Source organism: Oncorhynchus masou, chromosome 6 (genome assembly GCF_036934945.1).
Source record: "Oncorhynchus masou masou isolate Uvic2021 chromosome 6, UVic_Omas_1.1, whole genome shotgun sequence".
Lineage (NCBI taxonomy): Eukaryota > Metazoa > Chordata > Actinopteri > Salmoniformes > Salmonidae > Oncorhynchus > Oncorhynchus masou.
Genome location: NC_088217.1, coordinates 29,235,299 through 29,251,697, shown reverse-complemented (window position 1 = coordinate 29,251,697; position 16,399 = coordinate 29,235,299). Strand labels below are relative to the sequence as shown.

At 40.2% G+C, this 16,399-nt stretch overlaps 1 protein-coding gene across 29 annotated transcripts in view; it reads right to left on the bottom strand.

The window, feature by feature from the left end:
• Positions 1–16,399, bottom strand: part of LOC135541850 (gastrula zinc finger protein XlCGF58.1-like) — a 39,271-nt gene that overhangs the window by 15,279 nt on the left and 7,593 nt on the right. For 16 of the 29 annotated variants that reach the window (XM_064968273.1, XM_064968283.1, XM_064968276.1 and 13 more), the window contains exons 2-15: positions 15,018–15,186; positions 13,975–14,160; positions 13,337–13,483; positions 12,595–12,721; positions 12,263–12,346; positions 8,800–8,883; positions 6,700–6,783; positions 6,049–6,132; positions 5,422–5,505; positions 5,008–5,091; positions 4,357–4,440; positions 1,511–1,594; positions 1,050–1,133; positions 202–285 (exon numbers count right to left, since the gene is read on the bottom strand). In XM_064968273.1, coding sequence (XP_064824345.1) covers positions 202–285; positions 1,050–1,133; positions 1,511–1,594; positions 4,357–4,440; positions 5,008–5,091; positions 5,422–5,505; positions 6,049–6,132; positions 6,700–6,783; positions 8,800–8,883; positions 12,263–12,346; positions 12,595–12,721; positions 13,337–13,483; positions 13,975–14,160; positions 15,018–15,062 — 1,345 coding nt within the window. In that variant the 5' untranslated portion in view covers positions 15,063–15,186. The remainder of the gene's footprint in view (positions 1–201; positions 286–1,049; positions 1,134–1,510; positions 1,595–4,356; positions 4,441–5,007; positions 5,092–5,421; positions 5,506–6,048; positions 6,133–6,699; positions 6,784–8,799; positions 8,884–12,262; positions 12,347–12,594; positions 12,722–13,336; positions 13,484–13,974; positions 14,161–15,017; positions 15,187–16,399) is intronic. The other 13 variants (XM_064968297.1, XM_064968302.1, XM_064968274.1 and 10 more) reach the window with 12 other exon arrangements.

Genomic DNA, 16,399 nt, shown 5'->3' with positions numbered 1-16,399 from the left:
TTTAAGGTTCAGTTGGTAGCCCCCCTTAACATCCCTAGAACCATGATTTATCCAACAATCTAAAATGTTATTTAATCATAAACAAATTCTTGGCCATCCTTGATTCACGCAGTAGCTAGCATATAGGCTAAACCCTTCCAACTCTGTATACTAGGGTTCAGGTGTGGATTAATGACATGGGTACGGTGAAGGGACCCATACCCATATGAGTGACGCTGTGTCTCCGCAGGTGGTCTCGCTGGAAAAACCTCTTGTCACACATGGTGCAAGCGTACGGCTTCACCCCTATACACACAGAACATTATTATTTTATGCCGCACTCTTCATAAATTGAAGCGTTCCAATATTAAGTTCAGGCATATACATTATCATAAATTGATAGCTTATAAAACCCTGATGTTGATCCATGCGATGACTTCCTTGCTATTCATCCTGAAGAATCCGATTACACTACCAACTCAAAAGCTTGCGGTTTTGGGGGTTAATCAAAAAGGTGTTGGTATAGTGAGCAAATTTTGGATTGGCCAATAAAACAAAATTCATTTATGATGAACCACAATTTACAAGGCGTCCATCCAGACTTCAGAATGAAGGAAATTGCACTTAATGATACAACACAGTAGATGAACTGATGACATTATCTGCTGGTAGTTCAAAGCTTTTTTAAAGCGCTCAATTTACAAAGTTGCAAAAAGAAAGTGGTTTTAGTGGTAGTTTATGACCTAGTGCTACTGGGAACTTCACATGTACAACATAGCAATGATGCAATATTACAGTTTTCATCAAAGGAGTTCACTTGTAAAGGACTGCAAATCACAATCATTATGTATAGAAATGCCCGTCTTTAGTCATCACTACTCCAACATGTCTTGAAAATTAAATATATTGTACTTTTTATTTAATCTTTAACTAATTTATCATAAATACCTGATCAAATCAACTGCTATTTTTGCAAAGTCTTACATCTTTATTGAACATGTGCCTGTGACATTTTTACTAACATCCTATACTAGCTTGTATGTGTGATAGGTACGGTGAGCGGACTGTACCCGTATGTTTGAGGCTGTGTCTTGTCAGGTGGTAGCGCTGAACAAACCTCATGTTACACAGGGTGCAAGCGTAAGGTTTCACACCTAAACCCACAGAGCATCAATACATCATTTCAGAGCCTCGAATTTTAGGTTTAGATATGAATATAATTGGAAGTTAAATTGATTGGTAGTTTACCACTATACCATTAATATACTCACGATTAACAAATCTTAAAAAAATGTTTCCCCCAAATAAGTGAGATATTTTTAAATGTGTTTTTCAAAGCTTTGTCCACAACACGAGCTGATGATGTCACCTGGTGGCAAAACTAACCCTTCTCATCCTTAAGGGAAATTGAATTATGAACTTTGATATCAAACCTGCAAATAAAATTGTGCTCATCTTTTTTTTGTGCATAAAACCTGCAAACCCTGTATACTAGGCTTCAATTACAGGGATACAGTGAGCAGGTGCATACCCATATGAGTGAGGCTGTGTCTTGCCAGGTGGTAGCGCTGGAAGAACCTCTTGTCACACATGGTGCAACCAAATGGCTTCACCCCTATACACACAGAGCACCAACTTCAGTATAAAAAATGTCAACTGCCAAAAATGATCGATCTTAACTTTACTGTAGCTCAATAAGCTTAGCAAAGTTTTGGTCTTGTTCACCAGAAAAATTACTTTGACAGAAAATGTTGTTTCAGTGTTTGGTCAAAAAGGTGCAATCTACTAATCCAATTGGGACACAATTTCAGTGCCCAATGAGTAGGCCATATTGGGCCGTTTCCATGTTCAAAGGGCAATGCTAAGAAAGGTAGTGCCCTAATACACTGCAATAATACACCACAAAATAATACACCACAAAACAACTGTTGTGGCTACTCGCTGCCAATGGTTTAGCTAATAACAATTGCAATTTCCGAGTCAGGTTAGAATTTTGGGTGAAAATACTGGTGGACAGATGGCTTCACGTCATGCTGTTCATATGAACATTAGATGTGAAAATTTTAGGCAGTTGGTACATATTTAAACATGACACACATTCACACAACCATGTGATTTTTGCCATGCTATTGTGACGTCTCAAACTCCTGAAGCCGTCCGACTCTCATGCTACAATCCTGAAATCCATCAAAGTAGGGCTGGGCGATATGGCCAAACTATCATATATTTTTCACATGGCGGCATTTTAAGTTTTGAATAATAACAATTCTAAATGTTTTAGGAGTACCTACACTGAACAAAACTATACAACTCAACATGTAAAATGTTAAAATATATACAAAAAGCTTATTTCTCCCAAATGTTGTGCACAACTTTGTTTACATCCCTGTTAGTGAGAATTTCAACTTTGCCAAGATAATCCATCCACCTGACAGGTGTGGCACATCAAGAAGCTGATTAAACAGCATAATGATAAACCAGGTGCACCTTGTGCTGGGGACAATAAAAGGCCATAGTAAATTGTGCAGTTGTCACAACACAATGCCAGACGTGTCAAGATAAGGGAGTGCGCAATTGGCATACTGACGACAGGAATGTCCACCAGGGAATTCAATGTTCATTTCTGTACCATAAGCCACCTCTAACGTTGTATTAGAGAATTTGGCAGTACGTCCAATGGCTTCACAACCGCAGACCACGTGTAACCATGCCAGCCCAGGACCTATACCTGGTTTCTTTACCTGCGGGATCTTCTGAGACCCGCCACCCAGACAGCTGGACAGTATTTGTCTGTAATAAAGCCATTTTGTAGGGAAGAACTGGGCATGGCTCAGTTAGCTGCCCCTCCCCAGTCATGTGAAATCCATAGATTAGGGCCTAATGAATTCATTTCAATTGACTGATTTCCTTATATGAATTCTAACTCAGTAAAATTGTTGTATGTTGCGTTTATATTTTTGTTCAGTATAGTTCATGACCCTAGGGTGAAAACGCATGTGTGATTTCAATGGGCTTTTCGCTATTCTTATTGTTTTATATGGTTGAATCCATTGCATTTTTGTTATAATTTCCACACTGTTCCATGCAGGGCTGCATGATATGGGCAAAAAAAAACAAAGCCTAGTTAATTGGTGAACTGTTGGAATGGAAATAGAATTAATATTCTAATTATATTGTCAGAATATAGTGGGCAGCAAATTGAATATATTGTGGTTTAACACGACAAAGACTGAATAAACCAGGGAGAAAATGTTGAAAGGGTAGGAACCAAAGTACTCGTCAGTGTTTCCAGTTGACCCTAATTAGATGTTACATTACATGTTATTTTCTTCAACCATGTAGCTTAGCCAACATATTCATGCTTTACCTTTTCCTCTCCGATTTAAAAAGATATAGGTTGTTCAAAACATGCTTATCTAGGCCTACACCAGCACTGGTACCATGCTGTATTAGATGGCTACATTTGTACTGACTCTTAGTACATTTAGCACGCTAGCTAGCCAGCTAATTAGCTATATTAGTATTAGCGGCTAACAATATTTATTTTAGCCACAACTTGCTATTTAACCATGCAGACTGCAGTACTGAGTTAACCGCAAGAAAGTGCTTGTGACTCACGTGGTCGAGCAGCTACCCTCTCGAGTGAGTGGGCAGGGCTTAGTGTGGAAAGCGTAGTGCAGCAGGAGGGAGAAAGACGAATAAAGTACCAAACGGTGGAAACGCGCTGGGAGTTGTGTATTACATTTAACAAACCAAACTTAGAAAAATTGTTATATAAGGTAAAGTAAAACCCCAAACAGGTCCGTGCATCAATACCGGTAATATAGTAAAATACGGTATACCGACCAGCCCTACATCAAATATGGCTCCCATTGGACATTTTTTGAAAAACCGATGTTGCAGCCTAAAATTTTGGCTCTTAGCCAGACTCTAGCTCAACTCCAAAATGGGGGTTTAAAGATTTTATATCAGACCTGGGGCTTGATTAAATGGGTTCATTTCACTAACAAGCCTAATTTCTAAACATGATATGATGCTGGTTAACTAATGCTGTGCAATGATTTAAGGGTTGGAGAAGAATCCATCATAGTCCTCTAAACTGGTTACCTTGGAAATCTTCTGCCTATGTAGAACAATATTCAACATCTTTCTCTCAGAAAACCTGTTCTGAAAGGAAACATGGCTAAGCATAAATGCAGTCTAATTTCTAAATAAAATGCCTTTAACAATACAAATTCGAGTTTGATGCAGCCATATGTATCAATTAAATTCCATTTTACCCCAACATCACATTTAACCACAATGCAGTGGGGCTCATGCATGGCATCTGAGGCCAGATTGATGCGAGAGGGAGGGATTCAAAGTGAGGTCACATACCCGTATGAGTGAGGCTGTGTCTCTCCAGTTGATAACGCTGAATAAACCTCATGTCGCACATGGAACAAGCATACGGCTTCACTCCTAAACACACAGAGCATACAAATACTAGCCATCTTTCTGTTGCAGTTTTATTCTATACATTTGCATGCTCAATTTCCTGCTTTACAACTTAAATAGTATAAACAATCACATACAATGAAAAACCATACTTCGATAAAGAGTGTCCTTACCCTTAAGAGTACTAGCAATTACATTCCTCATATCATACAATGATTTTCTCTAAAGTTAAAAAACAATGTCATCTGGTGATAATCTCTCCCCTTGTTACAAATAGTCAATTATGAGGAACTTGGTTAAAGATCACTGACCAAAAAAATAATAATGAAACAATGCATTCTTAATATATAATGACATCACTCTAATATTTGATAACATGGGGATTTTTCTTTATAGTGGACAGTAGTTTCCAACAAAGCCTCTTTATGCCATTCACTGAGATTGAGAAGGGTTTACCAACACAAGGACCTTCAACAATGAATTTTCTGTCTAACTTAGTCTAACCATAAAAATATTCATAACTGAATCATTTTGAGTCAGCAGCTCCAGTAAAAAAGTACTGAGAGTAAGATGGTAAATGAGCACTCATACCCGTATGAGTGAGGCCGTGTCTCGCCAGGTGGTAACGCTGGAAGAACCTCATGTCACACATGGAACAAGCGTACGGCTTCACCCCTATACACACACAGAGCACCAGTCAATACACCCCTATACACACACACACACACAGAGCACCAAACTTTAGAATAAATCTAAACCAAGAGTGTACCTGCAACAGTCATGTGAATATAGAATGGCTTGTTTTAAGAACATGTGTTAACTGGATTTGAATTGTGCCAGACACCAATACATGTATGAAAAAGTTGGAACTCAGTGGCCTAGTAAAGGTAGAGGCTTTAAAGTAGTGGCAGCGGTGCAACTTGTCCAAAGAACTTCTATAAACAACTTCTTGGTCTCCATCCGTAGCCAACATATGTGAAATGGGTATGGTGAGAGGACCCATACCCGTATGTTTGAGGCTGTGTCTTGCCAGGTGGTAACGCTGGAAAAACCTCATGTCACACATGGAACAAGCGTACGGCTTCACCCCTATACACACACAGAGCACCAGTCAATACACCCCTATACACACACAGAACACCAACTTTAGAAAAGTCTGCATCTTGCCCTTTGATAAACTAGAGTCCTTAACACACTCAAAGAAAGCCAGACATGCCAGAACATTGGCAGCAATTAAACGTCACAGCCATGCAAACTTGCACTGACATAAGTGTTCAACACAGTTGATTTCCATTCAAAATATTTAAATGGCTATAAAGTCATCTAAAACAAATCACGAGCATACCGCAGTCGTTTCAGTATAGAAATATAGCTAATTAATGCACTCTCACTAAAGGGTTGGTTGGGCAATTTTCAACGATATTGCCAAGATACTAATCCAGTGAATCCAGAGATATTAACAGAAAGCCACAAATTGTTTAGCGGTTCTTAAACTTTAGTTTGTTGAGGCTCCACGCCAGTGTACGCAAGAACATAAGAAACTTGTGAATTGGTGCAACATCAGTGTTTCCAGCCCATTGTAAAAAAATATAAAAATATAAAATAAAAAGGGCATGGTGTGCGGACTCATACCCGTATGAGTGAGGCTGTGTCTCGCCAGGTGGTAACGCTGGAAGAACCTCATGTCACACATGTTGCAAGCGTACGGCTTCACCCCTATACACACAGAACATCAATATTTTAGCTAGCTGCCAACGTCTTGGTTTTTAAAAAATGCACCAAGTTGTCACTATGATGTCAAGCCTTGTAAGAGAATATACTTTTCTAGCATGATAATAGTATGATAATGGCTTTCAGCTACAGAACTCTATCTGAAGACACGTAATACAATTTGACAAATACATGGATTCATTTAAAATCATGAAGTATTGTACAAAGCGCCTGAGATTACCAAGATTTAAAAAAATTATACCCTAACTTGAGTTTATGGTCATGTAGAGTACCAGTCAAAAATGTGGACCCACCTACTCATTCCAGGGTTTTTCTTTATTTCAACATTGTACAATAATAGTGAAGACATAAAAACTGTGAAATAACACACATGGAATCATGTAGTAATCAAAAAAGATTATTCTACAATTTAGAAAATACAAATAAGGAAAAACCTTGAATGTGTAGGGGTCCAAACTTTTGACTGGTACTGTATGTTAACTCACTTCATTGAGGAAACCTGGTTAGCACTACAATGTTACTCTATAAGGGCTATGGTGAGGGGGCGCCTACCCGTATGAGTGAGGCTGTGTCTCGCCAGGTGGTAACGTTGGAAGAATCTCATGTCACACATGTTGCATGCATACGGCTTCACCCCTATACACACACACACACACGCAGAGTATCAATATATTAGATAGTGCTCTTATTATATAAAGTGGAACACATACCAATTCCCTAATCCCAAACTACGAGCATACATTTCATTAAAATGTAAGGACTGATAAGGTATATTACTAGAGGTGTAAATGTTTGTTGCTATAGAGAGCAATTACTTCCCGATTAAGTCTTAACCTTTGGAGACAAACAATCAAGCATGCATTTAACGTAAAAACAAAATGTTATTATGCCCAATCAAGCTCAATTAACAAAAGCCAAAGGTCAATTTGGGTTCAATAGCAACAAACGTCAGGATTCTACCACAAAAACGTTAGCTATAAATTAGGCAGTTAACGCTCACATCAAAATAAGCTATTTGGCTAAGAACTTGTTTTTATCTACAAAACTTAGAAAATAGTTATCAGCCACATTCTGTACCAACTTCAAGCCATTATCAATTACATTTGAGCTACCTAGCCATGAACAACTACCAGTAAATCATGTATAAGGATTAGACATCAAGAGAGAGTGAGAGACCATTCCCTCTGTGGGCAAGAGACAGACTTTTTCCTCATAAGTCTAATAGTTTCAAACATTTTAAGTGTCAGAATGGTCAAATACATATCACTATATAGTATGTCTGCATTTCTACCCACATTACATGGCCAAAAGTATGTGGAAACCTGCTTGTCGAACATCTCATTCCAAAATCATGGGCATTAATATATATAGAGTTCCTCCCCCTTTGCTGCTATTACAGCCTCCACTCCTCTGGGAAGGATTTCCACTAGATGTTGGAACTTAGGAAGCAAGTCCCCGCAGCATTCATCCACAATAGCATTAGTGAGGTCGGCATGGATGTTGGGCGATTAATTCTGGCTCGCAGTCTGCGTTCCAATTCATCCCACAGGTGTTCGATGGAGTTGAGGTCAGGGCTCTGTGCAGGCCAGCCAAGTTCTTCCACATCGATCTCAACAAACCATTTCTGTATGGACCTCACTTTTTGCATGGTGGCATTGCCACAAAGTTGGAAGCACAGAATCGTCTAGAATGTCATTGTATGAGGTAGCATTAAGAATTCCTTTCACTGGAACTAAGGGGCCTAGCCCGAACCATGAAAAACAGCCCCAGACCATTATTCCTCCTCCACCAAACTTTACAGTTGGCACTATGCAGTCGGGTAGGTAGCCTTCTCCTGGCATCCGCCAAACCCAGATTCGTCTGTCGGACTGTCAGATGGTGAAGAGTGATTCATCATTCCTGAGAAGGTGTTTCCACTGCTCCAGAGTCCAATGGCGGTGAGATTTACACCACTTCAGCCGAAACTTGGCATTGCGCATGTTGATCTTAGGCTTGTGTGCAGCTGCTCGGTGATGGAAACCCATTTCATGAAGCTCCCGACTAACAGTTCTTGTGTGGACGTTGGAACTCGATAGTGAGTGTTGCAACTCAGGACAGACGATTGTTGCACGCTACGCGCTTCAGCACTCTTCGGTTTTATTCTGTGAGCTTGTATGGCCTACCACTTCGTGGCTGAGACGTTTCCACTTCACACAAAAAAGCACTTACAGTTGACCGGGACAGCTCTAGAAGGGCAGGAATTTGACAAACTTCCTTGTTGGACAGCTGGCATCCTATAACGATGCCACCTTGAAAGTCACCGAGCTCTTCAGTAATTGTCATTCTACTGTTAATGTTCGTCTATGGAGATTGCATGGCTGTGTGCTTGATTTGATACACTTGTCAGTAACGAGTGTGGCTGAAATAGTATAATCCTCTAATTTGAATGGGTGTCCACATACCTTTGGCCATGCAGTGTATATGAATGCCACAGTTTTTGTCCTAGCATAAAGATTTGTCTCATCATGAGCTCGAGGCTGGCAGACTGTCATGTAAGAAATACATATTTATTTTACACTCAATACATTTCTACTGAGAGGCTGCTCCGTGACAAACAGGAGTAAAATGGGTCGCTTGTTTTATGTGAGATGGGTATGGAAAGAGGACTCATACCCGTATGAGTGAGGCTGTGTCTCTCCAGGTGGTAACGCTGGAAAAACCTCATGTCACACATGGAACAAGCGTACGGCTTCACCCCTATACACACAGAGCATAAAAATATTAGCTATTCAATCTGCACAGAATGAAAAAAGGTTTTATACCAATTGCAAATTTCTGTCAATTCAAACTAGAGTAAGATTGGTTAGATTTACAAGGCTAAACATACGGCCAAATGAACACACACACAATACTTGACACTAACCAGGTTTCCATCCTACCTTCTTATGCACGTAAAGTCAGTTAAATATCATAACAGGCCTAATGGAAACATGCTTTTATATGCAAATATTGATATAATAACCATCATATTGAAGGAAACGTGGAGTGACGCGATGACATGTGTGGTCTTTCCATTTCGATTTGTTGAGAAAGCATGCAGTTTATTAGGCTACAGATTAAATAAATTATGATTACTGCATTGTTGGGATTGGAGTTTACAAGAAAGGCATTTCACTGTACTTGTGCATGTGACATTAAAACTTGATGAAATAAGTTATGAACTTCACAGGGTGGTGAAAATGCAAGGTGATGAACTTGATGCTCCTTTCCAATAAATAGAGGGTCTTATTCTGGTGACATGATGATCGATTCTTGGCTGCCGTTTATTTATTATTTGTCAATCTCACTTTTTTGTCCATAATCATCATGTAGGCCAGGTATTCCCAAGCTGGGGTATGCGCAATGGCATTGGGGGTACTCCAAATAAAATTGTGATTCACATAAAAAAATAAAAAATAATATTAATTATAATAATTCAAAATGTAGTGTCACCCATTTCTCATTATGGGGAATTGTGTGTTGATGGGTGAGTTTTTTGTTGTTGTTGATTTAACCCATTTTTAATTCAGGAACATCAAAGGGGCGCAAATATGATGAGAACTACATTGATTTGGGTTTCACTTATATTTGGAGTAGTGCCTTTCCTCAACCACAGTGTGTTATATGTGCAACGGTTCTCTCTCAACTCGGTGAAACCTTCACTCTTGCGCAGACATTTAGAAACAAAAAACATTGCAATTTGAAAACAAAAATAGGCCACGGACGTTTGAGAGAGAATAAAGATGACTTTCAAGTAGTAAGATATGTATAAAAGCAACAGATACCATAAGAAGGGGCTAGAAGTGTCTTATATGGTGAGCTACCAAGTGGCTAGGACAGGCAAGCACCATACTATTGTGGAGGACTTAATTCTTCCTGCTACCGCAGATATGGCTGGGACAATGCTGGAAGAGAAGGCCCAAAAACACTATACAGACAATGCCTTCACCAAACAACACTTTCACAACGCATCAGTGACATGGCAGGAGATGGTTTGAAACAATTACTGCTTTGCATACAAGCCAGTGAATTATATGTGTTACAACTGGATGAGTCAACAGACGTTGGAAACCAGGACAACAGAAGAGGATATTTTTTAAGTACTGGACAGCTTTGTGACATCAAATAGACTTTGGTGGTCAAGATGTGTTGGTATCTGTACTGATTGTGCAAAAGCCATGACAGGGAGACTTTTTTTATTTTACATTTATTTAACTAGGCAAGTCATTTAAGAACAAATTCTTATTTGCAATGACGGCCTAGGGACAGTGGGTTAACTGCCTTGTTCAGGGGCAGAACAACAGATTTTTACCTTGTCAGCTCGGGATTCGATCTTGCAAACTTTTGGTTACTAGTCCAACGCTCTAACCACTAGGCTACCTGTCGCACATACATAGTGTGGTAACTCGCGTGCAAGCAGTTGCTCCCGACGCCACTTGGGTACGCTGCAGCATCCACGGAAAGGCTGTTGCTGACAAGGGATGTTCTCTCGCATGAATGATCTGAATCTAGGATTATAGGGACTCCGTAACTATATTCAATGTGCTGGACAAAATTGAGGCTATGATTAAGAAGTTGGAGCTCTTCTCTGTCTGCATTAACAAGGACAACACACAGGTCTTTCCATCATTGTAAGATTTGTTTGCAAATGAACTCAAGCTTACGGACAATGTCAAATGAGATACAGCGAAGCACAGGAGTAAGTTGGGTGCGCAATTACACAGGTATTTTCCTGAAACGGATGACACAAACAGCTGGATTCGTTATCCCTTTCATGCCCTGCCTCCAGTCCACTTAACGATATCTCAACAAGAGAGCCTCATCGAAATTGCAACAAGCGGTTCTGTGAAAATGTTATTTAAATCAGATGCCACTGTCATATTTCTGGATTGGGCTGCGCTCAGAGTATCCTGCCTTGGCAAATGGCACTGTTAAGACACTGATGCCCTTTGTAACTACGTACCTATGGGAGAGTGGATTCTCGGCCCTCACTAGCATTAAAAACTAAATACAGGCACAGACTGTGTGTGGAAAAGGATTTAAGACAGACTCTCTCCAATACAACCCGAAATTGCAGAAATATGTGCATCCTTTCAAGAACACCCTTCTCATTAATTTGTGATTAACTCACCACAGGTGTATTTCGATGTACAAATAAGGTTTAATATGTAAGATGGTTATTAGCAAAATGATTGATTATTATTATATTATTATTTGTGCCCTGGTCCTATAAGAGCACTTTGTCACTTCCCACGAGCCGGGTTGTGACAAAAACACTCACTCATTCTTATGTTTAATAAATGGATAGAATAGTGTGTGTGTGTGTGTGGCAGGCTTACAATGATGGCAAAAAAACATTTGAGTGCACGCTGACACTGGTGCTTGAGGGGGTACGCAGCTGGAGGTTGAATGTTTGAAAGGGTACGGGACTATTAAAAGTTTGGGAACCACTGATTTAGGCTATACGTTGCTAAATACCAATACCAGAGTGGGCACACTTGCTATATAATGGAACATTTTTGGTGAGAAAACCATCAGTAGAGTTGAAAATGCAATGGAAACCCAGTGGGTTAACTGCCTGTTCAGGAGCAGAACGACAGATTTGTACCTTGTCAGCTCGGGGGTTTGAACTTGCAACCTTCCGGTTACTAGTCCAACGCTCTAACCACTAGGCTACCCTGCCGTCCCAAACTACCCTGCCTCCCTAACTAATAGTTTCTTGATATCCATGCTGTAAATTCTATTCAAAATATCATACTGCAAACAGAAAGCTACTGGTAACTTGCAACACCTTCATCTAGATAAAGCAACATTGTCCTAAAGCTGGGACCTTTGACCACAGAAGGCTGCACAATCTATAAACATTTGTACCAAGCAGACCTTTCATTTGTACTCTCACTGGTGTTGGGGGAACCATTTGAACATTTGTGATGATAACCCCTCTCCTTCATATAGTTGAGGTGAAAGGAAGTGTGAGCTTTGCTGGAAATTACTGTCCAAATGACAAACACTGAAACACCTTTATACTGGGGTTCCAGTGCAGCACTACAGATGTAGCCTGTTTAGATAAAGATGGGTATGGTAAGAGGACGCATACCCGTGTGAATCAGGCTGTGTCTCTCCAGGTGGTAACGCTGAATAAATCTCATGTCACATATGCCACAAGCGTACGGCTTCTCCCCTAAATCGAAGAGTACCAATTTTAGTGAAAGGTCCCCACAGAGAACACCAAAAACGGTGAATGAAAATCTGACACTAGACAAGGAGGCCATCTCATATTCTTAAAAACACCAGTCACTTAATCCAAACTGGTGTTTCTGCTGGCCGTATGTATTTTCTAACTGTATTAGCCAGGCATTTTAAACATCTCCCTAACTGGTAATGGAGAACCTCCAGAATTTAGCTGGCCATTGTGGTCTTGACACATACCTGTATGAATGAGGATGTGTCTCTTCAGGTGATATCCACTCCTAAATGCGCCATAACAATGATTGCAGATGAAGTTTTTCTGCACTTTAGATATTGGACAGTTACCATTCTCATCCACAACAACCACCTATGCAGGATAGGACAGAATAGAGGCTCGTCAAAAACAATTGTAGGCCGAAATACACCACACAGACAAAAACTCAAAGATACACATTTACTAAATCATCACTACAAGTTGGACTTCACTTTTGTATAGAAGGAAATGTATGATTCATTGGTTTATTCAGTATGAGAAAAGCTAGTACTGTCCAACTAGTCTGGGTTAAAAAGGTAATCCATTATTTCTAGCTCTTTAAAAAAAAAAAAAAAAAGAAAAAGGTGACCATTTTGGCCATTTAAATGACAAAGTACCCAAAACCCAGAGAAGGGTTAACCTCTCCCACCCCCATATGTTACTGCTCCCCCCTCTCTCACTCAATAACAGTTGTGTTCCCCTCCCCCTCTTTCCTCTCCAGAGAACCCCATCTCCTCTCCACTCCTCCCCCCACACAAACAAAATATGTGCACTCAAAGGCACCAACTCAGCTAGAGACAAAAGTCAGTCTTGTACACATAGAAGCATACAGAGAACCAAACGCCCACAGACGTGCACACAAACACACTTTCAGTCTGTTTTTATAACACAATCCCTCGGAAACACAGAAAAAAGTCAATTTTGCTTTAAAAATTCAGAGGCACTGACCTTCCCCCCCCTCCCATCTTGCTCTCTCACTTTACAGGGCGTTCCTGACTTCCTGTTCTTCTTTTTTAGCTGCATCTCTTCGTTGGCCCTCATTTCCTTCTCGTCCAGCAGGCGGGGGGTGTGGAAGTCGCCCTCCTTCCGGATAAGCTGGGGTGCACAGACAAGAGGGGAGAGGGCTTTGAGTCAGCCTGACTGGAATTTTTTTGATAGCCTGAAACGTACAAATAGGAATTACTGTACAGAAATAAAACAAGAATATATTCCTTGCTTTCTAAATAAAATAAAACGTGAAGGACAGGATTGTTTAGAATTCTTAATGGGATTATGCTGGGAAACGAATAATAAGAGTAAAAATAAAAAAAGCTTTGTCAAAAGACAGAAGGTAACCTCCCTTCATGCCTACTTTTCAATTGCTGTACATATCTGGCAGCCTCTTTAAATCATTACTGAAGAGTATGATTTAGGTATATTAGCAGCCAACAGTAAGAAAGTGCTTGACCTACATAAATGCAAGTTACTGCTGAGACCTAGCCAATGCGAAATATGTCAATTTCTCATTTGTTGTTCTTTCAGTGAGTGACAATGACAAACAACAAAGTCCCCTCCTCCCCCTCTGCAGTGCCCCGGCGCCTCCTAACCAGGGGTGGACAGCTCATTCCAGATGGCAGGATCATGTGGCTCTGAGGACCGCGGTCAGGGCCATCCCTCTGGGGCGGTGGTCCATGTCCGAGCGGAGCCATCATCTTCTTTGGCGGACCGGCCATGGAGCTGGCCTGCATCAGGGCCATACTTGAGAGAACAGCCTCACAGCCAAGCAACCCTGCCTGGGAACAGAACCAAGCCTGAGTCAGGAAAAATCCACTACCAGACATTTAGAAATACATAGTCAACTCATTTGTTGTTTTGGCTCTGTACTACAACACTTTGGATTTTAAATAATTGAAATAATACAATGACTATGAGGTTAAAGAGCAGACTGTCCACTTTAAGGGCATTTTCTTCTATATTAGAGTGCACCGTTTAGAAATTACAGCACTTTTTGTGCCTAGTCCTCCCCATTCTAGGGGACCATAAGAATTTGGGACAAATTTACTTGTGTATAAAGTAGCAAAAAGTTTCATATTTGGTCCCAAAGTTAGACGCACAAATATAATACCCCCAAGACATGCTAACCTCCCACCATTACAATAACAGGGGAGGTTTTAATTTTTTGGGGGTATGATATATTTGTGCGTCTAACTTTCACTCATTATTCTGCGCTTCTTCAGGTCAATCTGTTATCATCTGTTATGATGATATGTACAAAAAGTGCTGTAATTCTAACTGGTTGACCCGATATGGATGAAAATTAAAGCTGACAGCCTGCACTTTAACCTCAGTCATTGAGTTGAAGTACAAAGCTAAAACAACATGTGTCACTGTTCCAATACGTTCGGAGCTCACTGTACAAATAGAACCAGTGTAGAGAGGAGCTAAACAAAGGAGAAAACAAAAACTCAAGTCTTCCAGAGGCTGAGTTCGCTACACCAGAAACAGTATGAAACACAACAAAAGATATAAAATCTTTTTTCAAACACAGCACCTTTTATGACGACAACATCCTGAGTGACAAAAGATAAATGTAGCCTAATAGTAGGCATGTTGGTTGTAGAAATGTTATATTTTTTGTTGGAAAACAAACCCATTTCATATGATCGCGGACTGAGCTGCTGGGCAGATGTGACATTGCAGTGGGAACGGTGTATGTGAGGGCGGGGACGGGGGCAGGGACAAGGTCATCCAGGAATCCGTCAATCAGGATGGTCAGTCTGATGGGAGGCCACACCCACCTCACTCATCTAGCACTAAAACTGAAGAAGAGGACGATGTGGACAAAACATGAAAACGCATTCAATAATAATTTTAAAATAAAATAATTTAACGCTAAAGCCTGCAGTGAATCAAATTGTAACTACTCCAAATCACACAACACCCAATTCTTACTCAAAAACAAGCATCCACATAATAACTGTAGACAGTCCTTTGGTTAACTCCTTGTTTGCCTTTGTCACCAAAGGGGTATCCTACAAAGCAAGCTAGATCTACTCAGGGTTTTCTAAAGCTAGCCAGCTTCAGTTAGTATCACATTCCATCTCATCTGTATTACCACGGTGCATATCGCTCGCCCGCCTTCCACGAACTCAAGCAGGCTTGTAATGACACAATGCTGTAACATCAATCCATGGGCGAGTCAATGCCACAATTTCATATGTGCCGAAATCAAAATGAAAGAAAGGTTATCTTGCAAATTTAGCAGGCAATGGTGTGAAATAGGCTTTTAGAAGTGCTGTCTTTATTTTATTACTACTTATTGTTAAATGGCGACTTGTGTACTTATCAATGCACAACCACAAGCCCCCCTTTCCCCCACACTCCTAATGACAAAATAATCAAGTCACACAAACAAGTTTCTGTGCGTGAAGTTTAAAATGCAGTCTGTCATTACTAAATGTGTAATGTGACATTAACATTATTTTTTAACAAACATTTGGTTAATAAAATATTTAAAATCCTCAAATGAAGGGCATAACGACAATATTTGCAAGAGGGAGGGAATCTGATTTTATGGTCCTCAACTTGTAGCACAGTCACTTCAGGAAGTGGAGTTAGCATGCCCCGGAGCAGGTTAGTTCATAGAAATGTACCTGGCTAAAAAGGTAAGCCACCTTCTTATGAAGCGTTATCCTGATTTAAACTCAAGAGTTGACCAAAGTTACCTCGCTAACTTCTCATAACTGCTTCGTAGGATAACCCTTTGGTCACTTGGCTATGAATTAAGATTTTGAAAGAACCGCTCAAGTGTCACACCAACACAACACATCGAGCTAGCTAATATCCAAAATGGGATTCTCAAGCAATTCCAATACAGAACAATAGCAATTGTGTACATAAACATAGCTAATGTTAGCTAGCTGTTGAACAGGTGTGACCACAATAAATATACAATATATTTGGTACAAAAAATGACTGATACTGCAAGTATCAGCCCCCACATGATTTTAATCACTTTCTGACTGCACCTCT